The 17,759-nt window shown below is 28.0% G+C and overlaps 1 protein-coding gene across 7 annotated transcripts in view; it reads right to left on the reverse strand.

The window, feature by feature from the left end:
- Trpm (transient receptor potential cation channel, subfamily M) overlaps positions 1-17,759 on the reverse strand; it is a 320,313-nt gene that overhangs the window by 35,162 nt on the left and 267,392 nt on the right. For 5 of the 7 annotated variants that reach the window (XM_065510708.1, XM_065510710.1, XM_065510706.1 and 2 more), the window contains 4 exons: positions 15,228-15,414; positions 14,854-15,043; positions 13,357-13,568; positions 12,523-12,675 (listed from right to left, as the gene is read on the reverse strand). In XM_065510708.1, the coding sequence (XP_065366780.1) occupies positions 12,523-12,675; positions 13,357-13,568; positions 14,854-15,043; positions 15,228-15,414 (742 nt within the window). Of the gene's footprint in view, positions 1-11,931; positions 12,007-12,522; positions 12,676-13,356; positions 13,569-14,853; positions 15,044-15,227; positions 15,415-17,759 lie in introns of all 7 variants that reach the window. The other 2 variants (XM_065510707.1, XM_065510704.1) reach the window with 1 other exon arrangement.

Genomic DNA, 17,759 nt, shown 5'->3' on the forward strand with positions numbered 1-17,759 from the left:
TTAGCCAATTTCAATAGGCTTGGTCCTTGGGCCATATATTTACAAAATTTTATCGAAATATTTTCAAAATTGCGACCTGTACTTTGCGCACAAGGTTTACATGGACAGACAACCAGCCAGAAGGACGGACGGACATCGTTTGATCAACTCAGAAAGTGATTACAAGTCGATCGAGGGTGGGTGTTAGATTAATATTTTTAGGCTTGACAAACATCTGCACAAACGCATTATACCCTCTCCACTATGGTGATGTAGTGTATAATAATGGTGTATATGCTTACACACTATGGTTTTATTGAGGGGAAAAATTAATCATTTAAAAAACGAATAATGTTATGTTTAATTACACTTGTTTTAAGAGAAAATCAATGAGATGATAAATATTATTAAATTGCTTATAAATTTTTAACAGCTTATAAAATCCCTTTCATTTGAATACAGAATATTGAACCAAAAAATTGTCCTTGATATCTTCCATTTCTAAAGATGGTTAACAGAACATGAACAATGCAGAGTGAAACCATGATAGGATCTCGAAATAATAAACATTGGTCTTGTTGAGCTGAGAAGCTGGGTGAAGGGGGAAAAGGCTGGATAATTGGAAGAGATGTTCAAACTCTCTGAGCCGAAACAAAATCGTTTAGATTTTGTACTCAGAATAATTGGACAAATAAATATGAAAAACGGAAAGAAAGAAATAAAACAAAATAATTAGGATTTTTCTAATTATTTATTCAATTATTTGAAATATGGATTCTTACCAATAAGGAACAATAGGATTAGCGAATAACGAAGTGCACAGTTCAGAGTTAGATTTTTATCTCCCTCAAAAAGAAGTATTTATGACTATACGATTAATTTAGTACTTAATGACAAGTGGAAGTATACTGCAACATATAACATTCTGCATTTATATATATTGTGGGAAAATAGGAATTGCAGGGAAATTAGGAAAATCGCAACTGTTGTTTTTGGCGTAAACATTCCGCCCGCCTTGCAGTATACAGGTAGGAAGAAAATGGAATAAGTAGTCGTAAATACTTGTTTTTGCTATGAGGAAAACTTAGTAATTAATATTAGTAATTCAAGAAATTAGGATTACAATTCATATTACAAAAGAAATACATTATTATAAAATTCAATATTTAAAATTAAATTGTTATTATTTAAGGATAAATTCAAGGATAAATTCAAGTTAGTTTGTTTTCATTTTGCTTATTGTTACTACTAAAGTGCGTTGGAATGGAAAAACTAAATCAGAGTGCTTTGTGTCGTGATTTTCGGTATATATTCTGAGTTTCATTTAATAGAAAATTAAAACGCAATATTAAATGGATAGGAGAAAGGAATCGGAGAAAATAGAAATTTAATTCGGAAATATTAAATTTTGGAAAATATGCAATCTGGATTTTTACATAAGGAATGGTAGAATATTTTAACGGAGTAGTCTTCGTATTGGATGTCATTAAGTGACTGGATTTCTTAATACCATTAGCAATTCGGATATGTAACGCATCACAAAATCCATGGAGTCGGATTTTAGCGTTCGGAACAATATTTTCGAGGATTGGAATTCGGATATCATTATGAATGTAGTTCCTGGATTGAAAATTATGCCATTTCTGTAAGGATTTCGATGATAAATACTCGTCCCAAATCATCTGCTTCTGGCTTTCTGATTGAAACACGATCTTTGATAAAACCTCCTTCCATAAAATATATCGCGGCTTTGCGGTCCTGTTGTCATCACATCTTAGGAAGTTTTTATCTAGCGGATGTTTAGGTTGAATGCCCGAAAGAATTTGTTTGGTATATTTCGACCATTTTCTAATCGAAAGTCCATCAGGAATGTAATCGTTTTTGGATTCTTTCGCTTCTTGGATAGAGAGAGCATCGCCATACATATAACTACGGAGAATATGACTTACTTTTGGATAAGTAGCCCCTTGGAGTGAAGTCCGAATAGCTAGGTAAGGCGATGAATTAACGCCGAGCGTCACTGTTGATTCGTAACTTTGGACAATTACGTTTGGACTAATATTGAATAGGATTTGTTGGATATTAGTATGCTTCGGATCGACTAGGATTTGTCGATCCAATTTTTGGACATCTGCATACTTAGAGAAACGGTCATTTATAATTAATAGATTTAAGTTAGTTTGTAGAATCGGAATAGCATGAAGGATATCATGAGAACTTAAAACATTAGGAGGTATAAATGACTCAGTACCAGTAGCGCGTAGTTGGGAATATATATCCAAAATGTACTGCGGAAACATTTTGAACATATAAACCAAATCAATATATTCCACAACTAGACTTTTGTGAATGGTTTGGAAATCCGGAATTTGGAATTGAAAGTTTTTATTTTCTAGACATTTGGACAATCTGTTTGGAGATTCCTCGGGATTAACATCTTTAATGGGATGAGAAAGTATATTTCGGATATTTGGATTACTTTGAACAGTCTCCAAGTCACTGAATTTATTATTCGGAAAATTTGCTAATTCCCAATTACGAGAAATCTCTTTGTCACAAGAGACTTGACAAAAATTTGAAATTAAAGAGGGATTAGCGACATTGGACAAATATCCAGTTAGGATCCAGTGACGAATTTCGACCATTACTGTATCCAGAAAGACACCTTTGGAATTCTCGGAAAAGCAAGATTGGACCATCTCAGCTCCGGAACTATAAGTGGACTGTAGAGTATTTGAATTAGATTGATAGGGAGCTGAATCAATATCAAGATTTGAATTAGGAATAGAACTGAGGACAGATTGTTGAATGGATGTGTCGCAATATTCATGGAGTAAGGTGTTATGCCTTTTGTTACAATGGATGCAACTATTTTGGCTGTAACAGTTTCGGACAGAATGCGTTTTCGAGAAACAATTGAGGCACAAACTTTGACGTTTTATCTCATTGATGCGCTCTGAATAAGTCATTTGCAAAAACATTGGACATTTGCGTATTGGATGATGTTCGTTAGGACACCATTGACATTTGGACGAATTATTGAACTTTTTAGAATTTGATTCTGAAGGTTGGAAAGCAGTTGCCCGAATTTCGGAAACGGAGTTCTGTCTGATGGAAGCTGGTGGAAAAGCTGTAGAAACTGTATCACATTCGACTGGAGACTGGACACGAAAGGTATCAGACAATTCGGACAACTTTGTAATAATATTACAATAAGTAATATATGTATTTTTGTATTTTTCCCTAAATGTCTTCTCTTCATTATCATTGTCGAATAAAACTGTGTCATATATTGATTTTATGAGACTCCATGTTGACATCAGTTCGGATTTGTGGACCTCAATCGCATGAATAGAATTTATATGATATCGATTATCATTATAATCAGCATCAAATTCAACAATGCTATCGGCAAGACAATGGAAAAGATTGAGAGACATATTGGCTATCAATGTGGAAATAAGAATTAAAATTCGGAAAAATACAACCAGCAGATAACAAAGTCAAGTTTGGAATTAGGACAAAATAATGGAATCTATCGAAATAGGATTTTCTCGAACTTTGGGAAAAAATTACAGAAATATTCCAAGAATTGTAAGAAAAATCAATTAATTGTTTAATGCAAGTGGAAAAAATAAATATTTCGGAAAATATTTGTTTGAAGAATTAATTGTTTTACAGAACTGTATTGTTAAAATCAAGTGATCACAACTTTTTTGGAAAACAACAACAATGCAACTAGAATTTGTTTACAATTGTAAGTCGATTAACCCTTTGGAGTTCAGAAAAATTAATTAAATAAATTTAAATTGATATTATCTATGTATATGCAGGAATATTGCTTATTTATAGGATCATGGAACAAGGAACGACAAATAAATTTAAATTTATTTGTTGTATACAAAAATTAGGGGAATAAATTATTTACGGAGCTAATAATTATTTATACAAATGTATTCAATTAATTAATTTAACAACAACCGTAAATATTTTAGAGAATTATATCAATTAATTCAAATAATTCATTTTAAACATAAATAAAATCATTAAAAAATTTTAAAAATAATTTAAAAAATTGTATGCACCCACCGGTCATACAAGGGTTAATGAAGATCAGTTGCGTATTGTAAGAATAAAGAGAAAAGGAAAATAGAAAGAAACTGAGATCTGTTGATGTACATACGCACAAACAAGTGTATTTATGGGAATGCTTGTAACCACGCATAAACAAGTGCAATGCTTGTTAGTGTGATATACAAACGGACAAACGTATGTAAATTATAGGATTAATAACTATACAATAGTAATAATGAGAATTAATATTGTTTGGAAAGAAATAAAACAAATTGTTAAGAGAAAGTATTAAGGAAAATTGAAGTGTGAAGAATATTTTTCGATGGGAAGAAATAAATTAACCAAAAAGCATACAAGCATACAGGAATTGAAATGCAATTGAACCACGAACAATTTAAAAGAGAATTGATCTGTAAGAGAATGCGCAGAGTTGAAATGGAATATTTATGAAATAAATATATTGGAGCCAAAAAGAAATGAAATGGAGCAAATATACACGACAAAAACGAAAGAAATACCCTACGAAGGGTCACTAGAAAAGAAACAATTGTCGGTATATTTGTTCCGTACTACAAATAAAGTAAAAACTCTCGTTAATCTCTCACAGCGTATTTATGTAGTGTAAACCAATTTCGATGTTTACATGTACATTTTATTCCTGTGGATGAAATTCAATTGCCGTCGGCTTTTTGATTTATTTAAATTTGGATAAATATTTTTCACTTCACAAACACTCTTATTTATGCACTTTGGAATAAATATAAACAATGCAAAATGTAAGGAAAACAAACTAACCTGTGTATTTATTGTCGAAGAGAACTGATGAAAAACTATTTGTTGGTAGGAAATCCACAACAACTGAGTGAAATCTCAGAGAATAAGATGAATCTTCCAATGTTAATCCGGTTCGTACTGGACCAAATGTTGAGCTGAGAAGCTGGGTGAAGGGGGAAAAGGCTGGATAATTGGAAGAGATGTTCAAACTCTCTGAGCCGAAACAAAATCGTTTAGATTTTGTACTCAGAATAATTGGACAAATAAATATGAAAAACGGAAAGAAAGAAATAAAACAAAATAATTAGGATTTTTCTAATTATTTATTCAATTATTTGAAATATGGATTCTTACCAATAAGGAACAATAGGATTAGCGAATAACGAAGTGCACAGTTCAGAGTTAGATTTTTATCTCCCTCAAAAAGAAGTATTTATGACTATACGATTAATTTAGTACTTAATGACAAGTGGAAGTATACTGCAACATATAACATTCTGCATTTATATATATTGTGGGAAAATAGGAATTGCAGGGAAATTAGGAAAATCGCAACTGTTGTTTTTGGCGTAAACAGGTCTTATGTACTTAAATCGTAGGGATGTGTCATATGCTGAGTATATCATTCAGAAGGAAAAAAGATAATACATTTAAACTATATCCTTGAAGCAAGGATATTTTAAAATACATATGTTTAAATTGTGTACACAAAAGTGACGAAAAAAATGGAGGGTACTATTATGAATAAGGCCTTTAATATAAAATTTTGTAACACATTCATGTTTAGTATTTGAATTAATCAATATTGAACTAGTTTTAAAAAATATGAAAAATTGCTATGGAAATTAGCACATATTTTCATCGAACAATTACCTTTGAGTTACTAATTCGAGAATAAAGCACAAATCCAAATTTATATCGTACAGTTTTCATCGTTATTTTTCATCAAAAATTCATTGTAATCTAAATTCGATTTGGCATGCTTTGAATATAGTCTTCGATTCATACAGTCAATGCAATATTTTATAATTAAGCATTTAATTGATTTAAAACAACTTTTTTGTCATCTTTATTCTAACTAAAAATTTAATGAACAAATTAATTACAATTTCCTTCTTTTTAATCATCGAAATTTTAATTCAATTCATATTGTGAGCAAAAGGAATGAATGCATTTAATTTTTTTCAATTCATATTGTGAGCAAAAGGAATGAATGCATTTAATTTTTTTAATTCATGGTGGAATGAAAATCAAATATGAATCATTAATTTATAGCTCTGTTGGTATAAATATGAATTGAAGAGCATGAGTTCAACTGGCAACCTTTTCGAATAAACAGACGAATTATTTCATTCGTGATGTAGTGGAAATCAAACAAACATTATCGAAATTTGAACATAGTATTTCTCACGACAACGACTAAGAAATAATCTAAAATTGTTTTTTTTTTTTTAAATTTCGATATTGAATAGTGTAATAATTTTGAACAAAATGTGTGCAACATTCATTAAAAAAAGGTGTATAAAACAAATGTTATAATGGAAGACATTCAGTAAACAAATTCAAAACATTATTAATAAGAATATACTACGAGTAGCAATTGATAAAAATCAAAATAAATAAAGAATCAATCACCTACTGGTTTCAGCAATTGAAGTGATTTATTCCGCGAAAACTCTTTATGGATATTGATAAATATTTCGTTTCTAGTCAAATATTTCAGTTGGACATTCAAGATAATTACGGTAGAGAGGATTGCAGAAAATCTCAATCTTTATAACTATTTTTCTGAATTTGTTTAGCGTATAATAGTAATATTGTTTAAATGGATGCTTGTATATTTAATATTAAAACTATACATATTATTTTAATAGGAATATTAATGTGGCTTTATTTGCAAAATCATAATTGAAGCTAATTTAAGTTTTGTGGGAGTATCTCTGTATTTAATTAAATATCAAATGTACTATATAAATCCTTTTCTAAACATGTTTGAACTTACATTGGTAGAATTAGCGTAACTATTATTTGGGGATGGTGAAGATTTCTCAATTTTTGTTTCGATTTGTAATAATTTATACTTTCGTGAAAAAAAAAACACAAATAAAATGTAGGAAAGAGAAAATGCTATAGATTAAAGTCATCTTTTTTTACAAAGTAGCAGACACTATTAATATATTGGAAAACAATTTTCATTACAGTATAAAATAAACAATTAAACACTACTAAATAATTTATTTATGTTTTTTTAATACTGTAGTAAGTGGTATTAAATATATGTATAAATATTTTATATAAATATAATGTCAATACTTATTTATACTCAGTATAAAGAAAATAAATAATTGTTATACTCTGTAAATTTTAAAATAAACACACAATTTTTTAGATTATATAAAATAAGGTAAACAAAAAATTACATAAAAGGATTAAATCAATCAGTATTAGATTACACATATCTACATTTATAAATTGTTATTCAAAAGACAACATTAATGGATTTATTATATGTATAAGTACCCAGTGGGAAAAATTGATAGGCCTTCACTTTGTAGGCTTTCTAAAATACCTATTTACACATGCCAAAATATTCGATACTCGTTACAACTTACCTACTCTCAGAAGAGAAGAGTGCTAGAAGGACATTCAAACTTTCATTAAAAAATTATGCCCTATAAACCTTCATTTAACAACTTCGAATGTTATAATTGCCTGTACCAAATCTTATATACCCACCACCAATATAATAGGGGCACCGATTGTTGTATTTTTTGTATAAAAACATTTTCCTGGTTCACCCAATTGGATAGTTTTAGATTTTTTATTATTACAAAATATCAGTGGTAAATTTCATCTGGCTGGACCTGTGTTTAAATGTAATCGGTCTACACTAAATTTTCACATATTTTAATGCAAAACTTTTAAACGATTCAAACTATTTTGGGATACTTAGTTAACTATTAGCAATAATACAGACGGACGCATATACATCGTTTTAGTTTTTTGTAAGAACCCAGATTATATATGTATAGTTTTGTTAGTATACGACCAATAATTCGATTTGTTACAAACATAATGACAAAATGAATACAGTCCCCATATTTTTGGTGTAGGGTAATATATTTTTCAATTTCGTCTTTATACCGATATTAACAAGAGTTTTTATAGTTATTCTCGGAAGTGGACCGTATTTGTGCTAGGCCTGATCTCCAGAAAATCCAGTAATATGATCTTTGCATACATACAACTCATCTGTGTAAAATTTTGATTCGAAATCGATATCTATAAGATATTCATGGTTATTTTTTTTTTTAAATGGTTGTTATGTGGGAGGTATGGCCAATTATGGGCCGATTTTCATAAAATCTGGTATATGAGGATAATTCATGTCGAATGTTAATCTGATAACTATATTTATAAAAGATTTAAGAATTTGGGATTTTAGGAAGATTCTTTAAAAGGGTAATATGGTTAAATAAAGACCGATCCAAACAAAATTTAGTTTTGTGATTTGTTTTTACATGGAACTTATTTTTGACGATAGGCATTTAACATAAAGCCATATTCCGGGATGAAATTTGTATGGCGTCTAGGAGCAATAATGGAACCATTCTAAAAATTTTCAACAGAGTTTTTTTTTGTCACAGGAACAATGTGTCCAAAATTTCATGGTTTACCTGCAATATTTTTAAAGAAAATAGAAAAAATATCTACTTTTTTGTACGATGTCCTACATTTTGCTCAATAACTTCGGTTATAATTCGATATGTTGTAAACGGAATGTCAAAATCAATATACTCCCGATCAACTTGATGGTGGGTATAAAAATCAAACTGAATGGTCTTGCAATTACTCTCACCTGTTGTATCAATATTTTACAACGATAATTCTAATTTTACTCTCTTCATAATACGAGTGATCAAAATTTGCAGGTATTTTAAAAAATTTGGTGTTATAAAGTACGCGTGAAGTATTTTTTAAAACTCCTTCAATAAGTTTTTATAATGAATTCATTAAGAATATTGTCCATAATAGACCTCTTAAAATGCTTGGTTCAGCAGACCTCCAATGGCTGTACGAAAAATAAGGCCTTTAGGAAGCCCGCTTTACTGTAATTTTTTTTCCGCTGGGTACAAAAACATATGAATACATTGTCAGTAAACTACTTATGTATATTTAAAACAGAAAATTATTTTATATTTAAAGAGGGTTTACACTACAAGCCCTTGTATAACAAAATCTGCAACACAAAATCTAAGTTATTGTCAAAATTTAGATATAAACAAATGTTTTTCATAATTTTACATTTGTTTGTTTTCTTAGTTTCACTTTGATTACTCTAAAAAACATTTTTAAAATGGTAAAAATGCTTAAATATTTGATGAATTAAAACGGTTATGTTAATTTGGATTATTTCGGTAGCGGTATTTGTTATCATTTCAGTAACGGTACCTTAGCAGTAACTGTAATTTCTGTCTGCCTTAAATTATTAACAAAATTTATAAGCATTTAAAATAATGTGGTAGCTATTATATTACATTTTAAATTACATGTAGATTCTATTAAACTCAATTATTGAACTAAAAACAATTTACATAATTTAAAATAAATTATATAAATTAAAAAAGAGGTAACATTATTTATGTTCTTATTCGGCAACGGTAATCGCACTGAAATGGTATTTTGGAATAACGGTAGCGTATTTGTAACTGTAGCTAACCTAATTTGGTCAAATAAACATTAGTAATTTATATGTTCAATGCAAAGTGTACGAAACGTCTGGTCCACACTTTTTATCGTAGTCATTTCGAATTATAATCGAAAATATGGATTTATTATGATGCTCTATACAATCTCCATTTTTAGTATACTTATTGTATTTTAATACTTCATGAAAATGAAGAACAATTTTCGGTACCCATTTCTAAGTTTTTTTAAGTTTATATAAAATTTAAAGCCCTATCCCGATCGGAAGACATCGATTTCAGAAGTTGGTTCACTTGACATGAAATCTCCCATATACTTATATTTATATACAAAAATTTCTTAAACTAAATGTTCTGATAAATAAGAAATTTTCATGCAAATTTAATTTATTTAAAATATACTTATATTTTATTTATTTGTAAAACATTTGACCTCACTTTCAAAATATTTCAATAACATTTTTTAAAAACAAAAACAATTTGTATGAAAGTGAATTACTAATTTACAAATAAAATTTTTTATTTTCATTAGACTTTTATTACTTAAGAATTATTGAATTGTTATAACAAGTATTACACAGGGCAACAAAATCGAAAAAATTTTAAAGGCTATTTAAACCACTACAAAATTTAGATGTATTGTGGTTCCAGTAGTACAAATATGGTCCAAATTTTAAGTTCTATAGAGAGGTTTTTTTAAAAAAATGTTTAAGTAAAATTGTGAGTAAAGTTAGTCCGGTATCATTAAAGTAAACTTAGAAATTTACATAACCTTTAAACCGTTTTTATATTGCGTTTTAAATCTGAAAAATTTCTGCCGTTTTCGATTTTTCATGATTTTTTTAAAACAAAAAATAGCTATTTTCACATAAAAAATATATGTTTTGCTTTAATATGTTATTATAACTCTACTCTAGAAACTACTTAGCCGATTGAAATATTTTCACGTAAAAAATATATTTTTTGCTTCAATTTTATATTATAAATCCGAAACTACTGATTGAATATAATCTCAACATTTCTAAGTTTATTATTTTATGTGGAGAAACGTCTAACAAAATTTATAATTTTACTTAACAATTTCTTTAAAAAAAATCTATCCATAGAATTTAAATATTTTACCACTTTTGGACCTTGATACATCAAATCAATATAGTAGTTAGTCAAGCCTTTTGCTGTAAACCTGTTTTATATAATGATGATAGCGAACAACCTATAGTTTTTACTGGGTCCTTAAAAAAAACCCGTCTTAAAATTGCACATATTCCACATTGCCTTTCAATTTCAAAAGTCCCTAACATAAATCATAATACATAAATTCTAGCCATAAGTATCTTGCTTTACTTGCATTCAAGTCAAATTTCAACTGACGCTTGATTTTTTAGATATTTAATGCTTATAGATTGAATATAAATTATTATTTAAAAATGATTATAAGTTGTTTTTAAATAAAATCTTATATTTTAAAATAAAATCAACAAAATCGCAGATTATAACATTCAGATTGCCGACTACAAAAATTTGAGTCCCTAGACTTTGAACACTGATAAAGCCTATGTAACTAAACAAATGTAACACATTTCTTTAAAGTAACTTTCCTCAATAAACTTATTATCGATAAATATTTCATCTCGAGACATTAAAATTAACTTAAACTTAGTTTGAGTATTTTCTTAGTATAGATTAATCATTTTGTAATCTGTCGTATCTGTTATCTAAAAATCAAGTGTAGAAAATTTGATCACGGATAACGTTTAGAAGTTGCACATTTTATTTAAATGAAGTTTCCTGATTCTGTTATCAAGTTATAATGGGTAAAATATATCAGAAAATGTTTATATTTTATATTTAAACACCTATGGCTAAATTAAACAATTTTAAATATCGTTATTTGAGTCAAACACGAAACTACAAATAAAATGTGCAACCTCTAAACATCTAGACCTAGCGACCACCGAAAAAGTCTAATATAGCTAAGGCGTAACAACAGAAATATTTTAACTATGGTTAACATTTTGATAAGTTAGCAATTGTAACTAGCTAATATTAACTGAAGTTAAGAAATAAAAACAATGACGGTTTTTAAAAGCTGTAAACTTAGGTAAATAAATAAATGTTTCACATTAAGTAAATTATGAATATTAGGAATAAGTAAAACATTAAAAAATTACAACAAATAATATCATTAATACAGATTATATACAGATTCTTTACATTTAAAGATTCGATTAGATACAATAAAATATTAATTTCAAGACACGAAAGAAAAGAACATACAATTTTTGTTACGATTACATTTAAAAATTAAAGACAATCTTAAGATGATGAATTATTAATTGTTATTTCGTTTACGGAGAGAGAAACAAAAACAATGACTATTTAGTTTAGATTTTACTACCTTTTCAGCGTTATTGTTATTACTGCCCATCCTATATTTCAAAGATATAGATCTTTTCGCTTTAGCAAGAGGATTCTAGATAACAAGTGGTAGTACAAAACGACAGGAGAAGACAAATTTGGTAGTACGATGGCAAATTATTAAATTGTAAAAATAAGTAATATTTAGAAATATGTATTAAAAAATTACAAACAAATTTAATAAAAATTTATAATACTATTTATAGATATATATATGTATGTATATTGATTTGGTATAAAAAGGATTCCAAACAAAATACAACTTAATAAACTATATATAATACATACATAAATTAAAAATATAACATAGGAATTAGAACCAAATCTATAAAGTTTTTAAGATATTTATGAAATAAATTTGTTGTAATTAATTTTTGTATTTGGAAAACAGAACGAAACTCTCTCATCACGAACACAAAAAGTAAGAGATAATTAAAAAAACAACTAACAATATATAAATTACATAAATTTAATTTAAAAAAAAAAATTGTCAATAAACAACAACGAAACTCGATTTCAGTTAGAATTATTTGTTAAGATCTCCATCGAAAATGGTAGCGAAGGTACTTACCTCTGCATCGGGATGTGAACGATCTGAGTCATCATTGTCCAAATTTTGATTTTCTAAATGTTCTTCCTCAGTTTGAGGCATCTGTTGAAGTTCTTCCTTGGATTTGAAATCCAAATGTTTAATATAAAATGGCAAAACAAGACCTAGTATAACCTGTAATTGAAAAAAATAAAAAAACAAATTATAAAACTGTTGTAAATGTTTGAAATCGTTACACGATTTCTCAGAGCTCCCGTACAAATGTCGATAAGGAATTGGATAAATTCAGAATAACTCAGTTTTTAGCATTAAAAAATTATAACACAAAAATTTTGTGGAAAATGGATCATGTTCTGAAAAATAAAATTTTAATTATTTGAATTTCGTTATTTGGGTAATTAAATACACAGAAATAATTTTTTTTCTGTATATACAATTTTCGTTATTGTTTAACTATAATAAAAAAAGTTATTGAAAATACATTGTTCGTAATTTAAAACACAAAAAGAAACCAAAATGTGGTTTCAATTAAGAAAAATTTTTTAAATAATTTTTAATAAGTTGTTTGTATTAAAGTCCAACCAATAACGATAGCTGTATGTATATTCAATTAATTAATTCAATACTCAAAATTTAGTGTAAGATATTAGAAAATTTAGATTTTGAATACGAAATTATTAAAACTAATTGAATATCTGAAAAATATTTGAATCGAAGCTGTTTATTTCTAATGCTTAATCTATACAGACTTTAAAATTTTTATTTAATGTAATTCTCATATAAATGTTATAATTTATATAAAATCCTATTAAATTCTATGTTATTCGTATCATAAAAATAAGACTGATATTTTACCTTAAAATTTGTATTTTTCCGGGTACGTAATCCACCCATCCATAGATCAGCTAAAATAACTTGACTGCATGGATGTGCCAGTAAAGCACGATGATTCGCGGCTACAGCCAGAGAAAGACAGCTTTGATTGGACCATGAATGTAGTTCACACGTTAGCAAACGTTGTGCCTTCTCGCCATCTGTTCTGTAGCTGAAATCCAGCAATTTGATGCCTGTTGACATGAAAAAATAAAGGTTAAAAATTCTTTTAATATTAAAAAATGTAAAAGTAAAAGTTATATAAGATCAAAAATGATTAATTGAATTAAATAATGTTGAAGTCAACATAATACCCTGCTAAAACCAATTTAAATTTAAACCGATTTTAAATTTACTTATTTTATTAATGTTCAATTTAATTAATGCCATGCGAAATTTTGTTTTCGATTTTATTAAAAGAATTTTTTAATTTTCATACTTTATAATTTTATAATTAACATAAAAGATATATGAAAAAATAAAAGAAAATTTATAAAAAACAAATTCGATAAGAAATTCGTAAATTTTACAAAATTCGTTATATTGCGGCAATTAATTAATAAACTTACATTTCAAAAGGAACTATTTAAGAGTAATAAGTTTTGTTCATTAAGGGGATCATATATTGGCTTTTGTCGGCCACTGATTGATATATTTGATGAAACATGTTTGATCAGTAAAAAAATTATAGTTTTCCTTTTGTTAAATAAATTTTAGTTTAATGAAATAAGTTTGCTGTGAATTGTACTAAGAGGATATAACTATTTATCACTCAACTGGCCTAAATTGTTTGCAATGTTTATCATTTATAAATAGAATTAAACAATTTTGTAGAAACATATTAACTAATTTCAATCTAAATTTGAGATTAATATTCAGGTATGTGATGAAAAGCGATTTAGATGCAAAAACGATTTGATAACGACAAAAGATGTGATGTGTTTGTTTGAATCATTTTGTCATATTAGTTTCAGATTCGAATTTGTTTAAAACGGAATTTATTGCAATTAAATTTTCACATTAATTAAGGTAAACAAATGGAGAGTTGCTTATTTTGTTGTTTTTTGTTATGAAAAAGATACGGAATGAAACAAAAATTGAATATGAAATCAATCGAAATTCATCACACCTAAATCGTTTTTGAAATTGGTTTCAGTTTTGAAAATTATAGTTTTTCATCACATGCCTGAATATCCGAAAGTTCATTAAATGCATAGACCTGCCACAAAGTATACAAAATTCCCAGTCTGCATGTGTCTTAATAACTTTAGAATGAACATTAAACATTAAACAATAAATTATAAATGCTGATTAATCATTGAGTTTTCAATGACTGGCTGCTGTGATTAATATATTTTTGTTTCAATATTTATAGCGTGTTTACAATACTAGCCAAAAATTATAAATATTTTTGTTTATCTAAATCATTTAAGAAATTTAATTTAACAAATAAAACTTAACACTTTTTATTATTCATACCTTTACTTTCGAATTCTTTGGCATAGGAACGTAGTTCTTCATAAATTTCTGTATCCAAATCATCTTCGGCTGCCTCATGAGCCATGGCCTTGTAAAGTTTACACGCTACCAGGGATTTGGCTAAAGCCTCCTCACCATGTGTCCACATTAGTAAAGCCATTTGTTGTCGTTTCGTTAGCACAGCCCAAATCTATTAAAATTCAATCAATATCAGACACAAATAAATTTTACAAAATTCTTATTACCTAAAGCACAAGTATTTTTGATTGTATTTGCATGCAAATGATATCAAATGAATTTAAATTCTAATTTTGATTCACTTTAGTACAAGGAACGTCAACAATAAATATACTGCATGCTACAGATATACTTACCAAGAGTTCATTGAACGGAAATTCAAAAAGTGCCATTTCGGATGTGAAGGGCAATAGACCTGTTACCAAACTTAATGAATTCGCACCGGCATAACGTTGATAAGTTGAGGATTTTCGATGTGCATTTGCGTAACTGTTCATAACTTTGGCGTAAATGGGACGAAATTTTCGACGAGTATAATAAGATCTGCAATGAAATAAAAAGAAGCTAGAGAAAAAATTGTGCACAAATATCTAGAAAATCCGACTTTGTCGGGTTATAAGATAGCCAAAATCTGATTTTCGGCGGATATCAGATCAAAAATTTTACGTCTCGGCAACTCGAGGTTGTGTGGCCTTTAAATATGAATACTTAAAATTGAACAAAAATATTAATTTTGCAGGCGGTTTGAAGAGTCAAGCTTTTCAGACATGTTTTGATAGAATTTTCAGAATTATATATAAAAAGAGAGTTTGGAAAAGCTATTGCTGTCATTTATAAGACATCACACAGCTGATACAAAGTTTTAGCCAAGTTAACATTACTCAATGACAAGTTGTCATTAGTCAAATACAACCATGAAGTGGTGTAATGAGAATAATATTGATGTTATACCAAAACACATCAATTACACAAATTGCCCAAATCTTCGTCCAATCGAGATAGAGAGAGTTTCCGATCTATGCTTAATACATCAATAATAAATCTGTGGTCACAAGCAATAACCGCCTAATTCAAAAAACATGTTTTTGAGAAAAAGCTATTTATAGTTATAAAAGCGATTCTGAAAAAAATAAAAGATTGCATTAGAAAAAGTAGAATGCAGAATCAAAGATTCTTACCCCCACAATGCTAAACTGAAAAATTATAACAAAAGCTTTATTTATTAGAGAAATATTTAATAAAAACAAATATCATTGCTTAATGCAACTCAGAAATACTAAATTTAAAGTGCTAATGTCTGATTAGGCGTTTGTTGAAAATAAGTGTTTTGATTGTTGCTTGGCATATATGAGTTAAGCTGTTATTACATATTTAAATATTGACATGTCAAGTAATTAAGCCAATTTGCAATAATCGCTTATCCTTAGTTTGGCTCTTATAACAGCACTCTTATTTATGAAAATTTATTTTGTGAAAAATAACAATAACAACTAAAGTCATTATAAGCTATTTAAACAAAATAAAATATAATTGAATGTTTTCTTAAGTATATTTTGGCGCTTATTGTAAATGCGATAGTCTTCCTTAGGACTTAAGCCAATATGTTTCTAATTAATAACTTTTTAGGTAGAGATTTCACGTATACATACAGTTCTATGAAGAGAATAACGTAGCATATATAACTCAAATCTTTCTTAAGTCGACTTAGGTGGTTATTGCTTATGACCACAGAAATATAATAATAAATTTAATAGCAAAACAATTAAATCATAATGATTAAATTACCTTAAATTAATACCTAGTAATTCTCATTAAGTTTATAATAATTTTTATATAAGTAACGAAATTTTACACACTGACGGGTCAGTTCATACGAGACAGAATTTGCCAACCACATTGATATATGGTTGGCAGAATACAGAATATACAGTATCATTATTATTTTGGCAATTAAGTGGTTATGGTTATTTATAGTACTGTAAAGTCAAAGGTTTTTTCTTGTCATTTTAATACTAGAAAAATGTGATTTTTTTACTTTTGAATCGAAGTAACCTGTGCTTTTTTCTTTAAAGTTTTCTTTGCAAATTAGCACATGTTTTTATAAAACAGTTGGCAGTTACCCATTCCACGTAGTTATTAAGGAGTTCTTGCGTGTTCTTTTTATATAAAAATTAAATGATTAGGAACTAGTTTAAAATCTATAGAAACTAAATTAAAAAAAAGTTTAAAAGGCCACAACAAATTAAAAGGGGCTATTAGAGGTTAAGTGTAAATTACATCTAATAAAGTAAAGTATCAAGAGTAAGTGCTATTAATTTCAGCTGCAATTATCTGCCATTCCAATAACCAGAACAATTTCAGTACCTTCACATTTTACACATTTTTTTTTGTATTTTTTTGGTCAATTTCAAAAATTATGTAAGTTTGAGAGTTATTTACGTCTACGCTGATTTGGACAAACTATCTATCGATACTTTTATAACGTCAATGTTTATTTGGCCAACTCTTGTATGTAATTTCTTTGCGATGGATCAAGTGTGTTGATCTTAAATGACCACTAAATTTCTGGCAGTTACATGAATAACCTAATTTTTCCGATAATTTCAAAACGTCCATGATTGTTTGGCCAAGCCTCTATATGTATTCCGAAATTTGTGCGACCATTTTTTTAAATCACCTATGCTATTCTTAATTTTTGGACTAAATTTCAGGCATTTACATGAATAATCTAATTTGATCGATACTTTTAAAACGTCCATGATTTTTTGGCCAAACCCTGTATATGTAATCCGAAATTTGAATGACCGATTTTTTTTTCGATCACATATTTAATTATTTGTTTTTGAACTAAATTTCAGCCACTTACATGCAATTTTTTTGATACTTTT

The sequence above is a fragment of the Calliphora vicina genome, chromosome 5, assembly GCF_958450345.1.
Source record: "Calliphora vicina chromosome 5, idCalVici1.1, whole genome shotgun sequence".
NCBI lineage: Eukaryota > Metazoa > Arthropoda > Insecta > Diptera > Calliphoridae > Calliphora > Calliphora vicina.